The 7,953-nt window shown below is 56.9% G+C and overlaps 1 protein-coding gene across 3 annotated transcripts in view; it reads left to right on the top strand.

The window, feature by feature from the left end:
- TRAPPC3 (trafficking protein particle complex 3) overlaps positions 1–5,568 on the top strand; it is a 6,104-nt gene extending 536 nt beyond the window's left edge. The window contains exons 1-6 of one of the 3 annotated variants that reach the window (XM_017828423.1): positions 411–489; positions 1,932–1,979; positions 2,842–2,939; positions 3,163–3,262; positions 3,520–3,702; positions 3,996–5,568. In XM_017828423.1, the coding sequence (XP_017683912.1) occupies positions 448–489; positions 1,932–1,979; positions 2,842–2,939; positions 3,163–3,262; positions 3,520–3,702; positions 3,996–4,115 (591 nt within the window). In that variant the 5' untranslated portion in view covers positions 411–447 and the 3' untranslated portion in view covers positions 4,116–5,568. Of the gene's footprint in view, positions 1–390; positions 490–1,931; positions 1,980–2,841; positions 2,940–3,162; positions 3,263–3,519; positions 3,703–3,995 lie in introns of those variants that run through there. The other 2 variants (XM_017828425.1, XM_017828424.1) reach the window with 2 other exon arrangements.
- Positions 5,569–7,953: the final 2,385 nt, after the last annotated feature.

The following is a 7,953-nucleotide window of genomic DNA, read 5'->3' as shown; positions in this document are numbered from 1 at the left end:
CCGGGAGGAGCGGGAGGAGGGAGCAGGTCAGCGGTGCGGGGGGTACCGGGGCCGGGGAGGAGCGGGAGGAGGGAGCAGGTCAGCGGTGCGGGGGGTACCGGTACCGGGGCCGGGGCCGGGGCCGGGGCCGGGGGGGAGCGGACCCAGCGGGCCCGGGCTGGGGGACGGAACCGACCGGGCCCGGCGGGGCCTCGGCAGGGCGCAGGCGCCCCCTTGCGGCGGGCGCAGCGCGGTCAGCTGACCCTTTCCACTCGCCGCGATTGGCCGGCTCTCGCAGCGGGGGAGGCCGGCGCGCGGTGCCTGGGGGGTTGTAGTCCCGCACTGCGGGCGGGGCGCGGGTGGCGGCGCGGCGCGGACTGCGAGTCCCGGTGTGCCCCGCGCGGCCCGCGGTGCCCCGCGCTCGGAGCGGAGCCGCGGGGCCGGGCCGGGCCGGGCCGGGCGGACACGATGTCGCGACAGGGCGGGCGCGGCACCGAGAGCAAGAAAATGGTAACGGCGGGGCCCGGCGGGGCCGGGGCGGCGAGCGCGGGGCGCGGCCCGGGGCGGGGGTGAGCGCCCAGGGCGGCAGGGCCCGGCAGCGATCAGCGATCAGCCGGCACCGGCACCAGGCGCGCCCGTTCGTGGGGCCTTCACACCCAAAACGCTTCCCCTCTCCAACCCCATTATCCGCTCAACCAGGAACTGTGAGATGGAGCCCAAAGCTGCAGAGCTCGGCTCGAATTCTGGGTCGAATTAATTAGTTTTTAATGCAAAATCGGTAATAAAAAAATAAAATCTGGGGTTTTTTTTCTCCCTCTCTGGCCGTGTGGAGGGGCTGGGTCAGGCTGAGCTGCCCCTCCGTGCCGTGGGGGAATCCTCTTCCAGGGATTCAGCTCCTTAAACACAACGATTATTTATAGAATTGGTGTTAATTCATTGGAATTCTGACACTTTTGTGGCCACAGAACAGTTACACAGTGTGGACACTATGGACTGGTCTGCAGTAGGAAATAACACAAACAGTGGGAAAAGCTTTGGGCACTTTAATTCCGTCAGATCGGCTGAAAATGAAGAATTTCTGCACAAAAACAAATTTAGAGGTTTGCCTCGTTTGGAGTTGCGTGAACAGCAGCGTCTCAGGCAACGACTGTGCCCAGTTTGGGTGTGCTGGGGCTGCCAACAGCAGGTGACCCCCTCGGTGGCCTCACTCAGTGACAGACCCTGGGCTGGGGACAGCTGGATTCCCCCTTCCATCCCCCTCCCCTCCACCTCTGTCTTTACTAAAACCACTGACACCCTCACAACCTGTTCTGCATGAATGTTAAATTCTCTGCCAAGTGTCTGAGTCCAGCTGAGCCAAAGGAACTTCCACCTCGTCCTTCCACTGGTGTGAACTTGCCCAACCTTTAGTTTTCCAAGAGAAAAGCAGAATTTTAAGCAAAAAACCTCCAAAGAATGTATCGGTTCTTTAGAGCCAAAGTGGGGCAAAAGTTCCAAGGAGCCTGACTGGTTCTTTTCTTACCTGAAGCCTTTTGGTTGTTGTTGCTCCTTGGAAATGGCAATTCCAGAATCATGGAATGGCTTGGGTTGGAAGGGACCTTAAAGGCCATTTACTTCCACCCCCTGCCATGGGCAGGGACACCTTCCACTATCCCAGGTTGTCCAAGCCCTGTCCAATCTGGCCTTGGACACTTCCAGGGATGGGGCAGCCACAGCTTCTCTGGGCAACCTGTGCCAGGGCCTCACCTCCCTCACAGGGAGGAATTTCTTCCTAATCAAGGAACAAGACAAGGTGGAATTCCCTGTGTCCTCTACAAACCCAGTTTCTGTTTGGGGGTGATTCCTCCGTGTGTTTGTTGTGGCTTTGTGTGAACTTGTCGTGGTCTGTGTTGTCACTTAACTCTGATCTTGTCTCTTTTCCCTCCCTGCCTGCTGCTGCTTTCATTCTCTAGTATTGGTATTTGCCATTCATTTCACCTTCTGCCTCTCTGCAGCTCATGGTAGGTGACAGATCCCAGATCAGCCCCTCTGATCCCCCTGCATGCCAAAACTGACAGTGGAAACCAGTGCTGGGGGTTCGTGTGTTCCCCAGAACACTTCCTTTTGCAGAGTTTGTTAAGCACTGGTCTGGCTTGGTGGCTCCCAAAAAATGCTCTTTGACATCATTTCAGGGTGAGGATCGAAGGTGGTGGCTGGGAGAGGAGAACTTTTCCCCCTTTCTGCAAATTTTCTGCAAATCTGACAACTGTGCAAAGAAAACCTGAGTGACTTTGTTCCTGGATGTGCACAGCACTCGAGTGCTGAGTTGGCCTGGGATCATCCTCCCTGAGCCTCTGCTGGGTCTGAGGAGCTGATTTTAATCTGTGAGGCAAATTCTGTGCCCAGAAAACTTTCTAGGGACCGGAGGAGTCTTGTTTCTTGGTACAGAGTGTTATAAATCCCTGGCTGGAGGAGCATTTTTGGCCTGTTGAAAGGACCAGAGCTGGAGCCCGCTGAGCGCTGCCCGTTTGTAAGGTGTTGGTGAAACACAGGCTTGAGCCAGATCTCAGCTCTAGGCCAGTGGCTGAGGTAAATTCAGGGCCCTGGCATGGCACCTCGAGCCATCCAGGAGCTGTTGGGCTCTTTCCCAGAATCCCAGAGTGGCTTGGGTTGGAAGGGACCTTAAAGCTCGTCCGTAGGCAGGGACATCTTCCACTAGACCAGGTTGCTCAGAGCCCCGTTCTGAGGAGAGTGAAGTTGTTGCCCGAACTGGAGCTGGGATCCCTCCTGATTAAGCACCATATTCCTTTGGGAATGCAGCAGGTGTCTGTCCCCTCTCTGTGCCGGGGCAGGTTCCGTGGGTGAGTCCCTTTTCCCCTGCAGAACTCGGAGCTGTTCACGCTGACCTACGGCGCCCTGGTCACCCAGCTCTGCAAGGACTACGAGAACGATGACGATGTCAACAAGCAGCTGGACAAGATGTGAGTGGCTCCAGGGGTGGGGGTGGATCTGCCATGTGGGAGCTGTGCTGGAGCTGGGATCACAGCAGGGATCACATCCCTGTGTGCTGCTCCAGGAGCAAAGTCCCTGCAGGCTGAAGTTATTTTAACACTGACCTTTCTCAGATTCAGCTTTTCTTCTCCACTGTCTTCTTTTACAAAGATTTGTTGCCTTCCTAAAGCTGTTGCTCTGGTCCCTTCCCAGGGGTTACAACATCGGGGTCCGGCTCATCGAGGACTTCCTGGCCCGCTCCAACGTCGGGAGGTGCCACGATTTCCGTGAGACTGCTGATGTTATTGCAAAGGTAAACGTCCAAGCACAGCCCTCTCAGGTTTTGGTGGGGTTTTGCGTGTGAGGATGGAATATTTACTGCCCATGGGACTGTTCTGAGAGTCTGGCTGAGATTTTGGGGATGAAAAAGAGAGATTTAGCCCAACTACTGCTGGCTGGTGGGAACTGGGAGAAAGGAGAGGTGTTTGCAAACCCCTTCAGTAATTTTACATAGGTAAGGCTGTGCTGTTTCCTCACATGTTCTTGTTCCTCCTCTGTTTGACACAACAGATTGCGTTTAAGATGTACCTGGGCATCACTCCCAGCATCACCAACTGGAGCCCTGGGGGTGATGAGTTCTCCCTGATCCTGGAAAACAATCCCTTAGTGGACTTTGTGGAGCTCCCTGACAACCACTCAACCCTCATCTACTCCAACCTGCTCTGTGGAGTGCTGCGGGGCGCCCTGGAAATGGTGAGCCATGTCTCTTCCCGTGGGATGGGGGTGTGGATAGCCAGGTGTCAGCAGATACTTTGATTCTAGCCCATGTTCATGACTTCTGGTTTTGCTTTGGCCTTGAAGTGCATTCCCAGGGAACTGGCTGGGACAACAGAACAGCTGTGTCTCAGATTTCGGAGTCTGTAGAGCCCTGCATGTCATGCCATGCCCTCAGAGTCCTTAAGCTGGTGCTCCAGGATCATTCAGTGCCTGGAGAGGCTGCTGTGCAAAGGGAGATCCCAGCTCCCCTCTCCTCTCCCCTCCCTCAGGTGCAGATGGCTGTGGATGTGAAGTTTGTGCAGGACACGCTGAAGGGTGACAGTGTCACAGAAATACGGATGAAGTTCATCAGGAGGATTGAAGACAACCTTCCAGCTGGGGAAGAGTGAACCACAGCCCCGTCTCCCTGGGGACTGGAGGGACCAGCTGGGCTTGGCCATTAGCTTTCCCCACAGGCCTGCAGGGATCTCCTGCCCCTGCACACTCAGACTGACTCACTGACTGTTTCAGATGTCATTTTCTTCTTCTACTGTCACTTCCATCCTCTGTAGAAGATGATTTTCTGGTTGGTGTTTATTTCCCAGGTTCATTCTAAAGCTTTTTCATCAGCTGATGTGCTTTTCCTACTCCCCAGAGGCTTCCTATCCTCGGTTTCCAGTTGTGACCTGGGCTGTGTGAGAACAACTGCTCAGACTCCAGGAGAGCTCCAGTCTGTTCATGTCTGGATCGGTGCTGGATGTCCAGAATTGGAGACCAAGCGATGAGAGCCCACAAATTCCCTGCTAAACCCTGTACTTCCTTAAATGAGGTGTTTAAAATCCATTGGGAGAAAAGTGTGTAGTATTTCTGTAGACCAAACTGGCTTCCTGCACTTGATTCTGGGGTGACTGGTACATGCAAGCTTGATCCAAAGGGCTGGCTCGGGAGAGCTGCTGCAGTGCTGGCACTGGGTGGGGGGCTGTGGCACCACACAGGATGGCAGATTTGGGAGTCCTGTGACCTTTCCAGTGTCCCTTCCCCAGCAACCTCACCACTCCCCTCTCGGGAAGGGAGATGTTAAACTGCAGTGGAGCAGCAGGAAATACTTTACGTGGAGAAAGGCAAGGGTGGCTCAAATGGCATCGGTGATCCACAGTGGGAACCAAACTCAGGCTCAGGCCTGGGAGATGTTAAAGGCATTTCAGACTCTCTTCTGCTGTTGAGGTGTGTAAACTGCATGGTGTGGAGGTGGTGCTGGGGTTTGTTCTCACACATGTTCAGGCTGCAGCAGAATTTCCCATGTTCCGTGACTGGCGACCTGTGGCACCTGCTGATCTGTAAAATACACAAAGTAGTGTTAGATAACAAAAAGCAAGAGACTGGAAAATCAGCTTCCTCTGCCACCCAGAGTCAGAGAACAGAGTCAGACATTGGGTTCCCAAATCACTTTACGTAGCATGAAGGCACAGCCCCACAGAGGTCACGGGGAGCTCCAGTACCTGTGTGGGTTGATGCCTGAGTGTGAGGTGAGAGGGAGTGACCTGCTGCTCGTGCTGCTCTTGTTTGGGTTCTCTGGATGAATGTTGGATCATCTGGTGCTGAATGAGTCATCCTGTCCCTCTTTGGCCCAAATGAGTCCCTTTGGATGCCCTGTGAGATGTGAAGGGCCAGTGAGTCACTGTAAGAGCAGCCAGAGAGCAACACTGAGGCGCAGCGGTGGCTGGTGGGTGTTGGGGTCAGAGTTGCTGCACAGTCACATTGCAGAGCTCAAAACCATCCCTTGTTTCTCATTGTTTTGACCATTCCACATCTCTTTAAAGCTGCATTTTAGAAGCAATTGCATTAAAAGAATCCCGGTGTCAACTCTTTGGTCTCCTCTTGCCTTTGTTCTGGTGGCGGGTGCTGGTGTGGAGTGGCAGCCGGGGCTGGCAAAGTGACAGTGGTGATGGGGTGCCTGGGGCTGGCAGGGCAACGGCAGCACCACAGCAAGAATTCCTGGCTGCCGGCGCTCCTGGGAGCTGCTGCCTGGAGGAACCTGCCCAGTATTCTGCACACGGAGGGCTGTGGCACTGGGGGCAGCAGTGTGGCCGGCTTGGGAACTGGCCTTTCTCTGCCCTGTGAATGCTCCTGTGTCCTCAGTGGCCCGAGGCAGCTGCTGCAGAGCTGTTTGTGGGCATTCCCGGTGGCCAAAAATCACCTCTGCCCAGCCCCAGTGCCAGCTCAGTGCTGCTCCATGGCTGGCATCGGCCACGAGCTGCTGCTGCCGGGAGCGTGGAGACAAGGGACAGCGACGGCTGCTCTCCAGGAGCGGGAGTTTGTGCCTCCCTTGCTCTTGTAAGTGCTCCCCAGGAGCCCTGCTCTGTGCCAGTGGGCACCTCTGCCCTGTGCTGGTGGCCATCCCCCACTCCAGGGTCACCCTGCAGCCTCTCTCGGCCCTGGGCACTGAGCACCCGGGGCTGTGCCCCGTATCTGCCAGCCCCGAGGACGGGGAGGTGGCAGCTTTTGCAATGAAGTGGCCTTTCCCCTCTGGCTGTAGCTGGTGACTGTCACGTGCCACCAGCCCTGCCAGCAGCAGGAGCCAGGCCTGGCCAGCCAGGATGGCCCCAAACAGCCCCCAAACCACCAGCCCTGCCAGCAGCAGGAGCCAGGCCTGGCCAGCCAGGATGGCCCCAAACAGCCCCCAAACCCACCCAGCTCCTGAGACTGTCCCCCAGAAGGTTTGGGGGGAGTGAGGTCCCATGTCCTTGGGAGTGGATCCCGGACTCTTGCTCCCAGTCCCCTGGGAATTACAGTAATTTGCTGGGGCGACTGGGTCAAAACCAGCCCAGACCTTCTGGAAGAAGAAAAAGCAGAAATAGCATTAAGTAAATTAAAACTGTCTACTACTGAGCAGCTCGCTGCAGACAAGGGAGAATATGCAAAAAGCTCTGTTTGAAACCTACTAAATATTACCATGTGCTGTTTATAGGAAACAAATGGGGAAAGGCATCTGCATCAATAAACCCCAACGTGGCTGGGCTTGGACCGAAGCCTTTCCACGGCTCTCGGTTATTGAATACCCGTCGCTTTCATGTGGTGCCAGCCCTGACCCCTGACACATACCACAGAGGGGAAAGTTGACTTGTGGGAATAATAGACATTCCTGGAGAGCGATTTAACCTGGCAGGAAAAGAGGCGACTTCCAGCCTCTCACTTCCCTGTGCGATATTGGAGATGACAACAGCAACAAATTGAGGGGGGTGACACGGGGTGGGAGTGGTGCTGGAGAGTGATGCTGCAGGACCCCAGTGCCTGGGGTGAGCCCCCTGCCATGCCCAGCCCCCGTGTGCCCCCAGTGTGCCCTCGCCAGCCTGAGCACCCTGAGATGGCAGCAGACAGACCCTGCATCACCCACGCCCCAGGTCCCGGCCACAGCACCGCATCCCAACCCATCCCCGGCTCCCACAACAACAGGATGCAGGAGCTTTAGTTGCCACAGTGCCTTCAGAGGTGGAAGGAGCTTTTCTAGCCCTTGCCCTCCTCCAGCACTGTTCCCTCCAGCAGGAAAGTGGGACGCTGGCTGGTGTCCTCATGGAGTGCACTGGCAGGAGCTGAAGTCCTGTGTGTGACTCGGGGTCCAGCGTGAGGGTTTAAACCAGTTCATGTCCCCAGTGTGGAGACAACCTGGCCAGTGCTGGACAACCTGCTGCCTCCCCACTGCCATGCTCCCCACTGCCTCGTGCCCACAGCCCCCCCATCCTGCCCTTGTGTCAGCACAGAGCAAGGTGATCCCTTCTCCCCTCACCGCTGGCAAGCAAAGCTCCCAGCCCTGCTCCTGACACCCAAACTGGGGCAGGTGACAGCCCCGGGCACCATCCCTTTGCAGATCCCACGGCCCAGTACCCACTGAAGGGGCAGGGCTGGTGCCAGGAGAGGATCCGGGATGGGACAGGGAATCTCTCCGGGAGGGAAGCGTTTCCGGGCTGGTGTCCTCACTGCCGGGGCAATTCCCACAGCTTTCAGCCAGATGTGCTTGGCCGGGGTGCCGGGCGCTCGCTGGGGCTGTGCAGAGGATGCTTCACCCACGAGGGCTCGTGCACTGGGGATGGGGTTTGTTGGCAGGGCTGGCACGGCGCCGGTGGCCCCAAGCAGCCAAGGTGTGGGCAGTGCCAGGGGGACGGGCTGGCACCAGCCCCAGCCCCTCAGGGGGCTCTGGCACCATATCCCTGAGCACCCACCACAGCCAGGAAGAGGATGCTTGGAGGGTGG

Source organism: Lepidothrix coronata, unplaced genomic scaffold (genome assembly GCF_001604755.1).
Source record: "Lepidothrix coronata isolate B3197 unplaced genomic scaffold, Lepidothrix_coronata-1.0 Scaffold147, whole genome shotgun sequence".
NCBI classification, from domain to species: Eukaryota; Metazoa; Chordata; class Aves; order Passeriformes; family Pipridae; genus Lepidothrix; species Lepidothrix coronata.
This window is presented reverse-complemented; position numbering and strand designations above follow the sequence as displayed.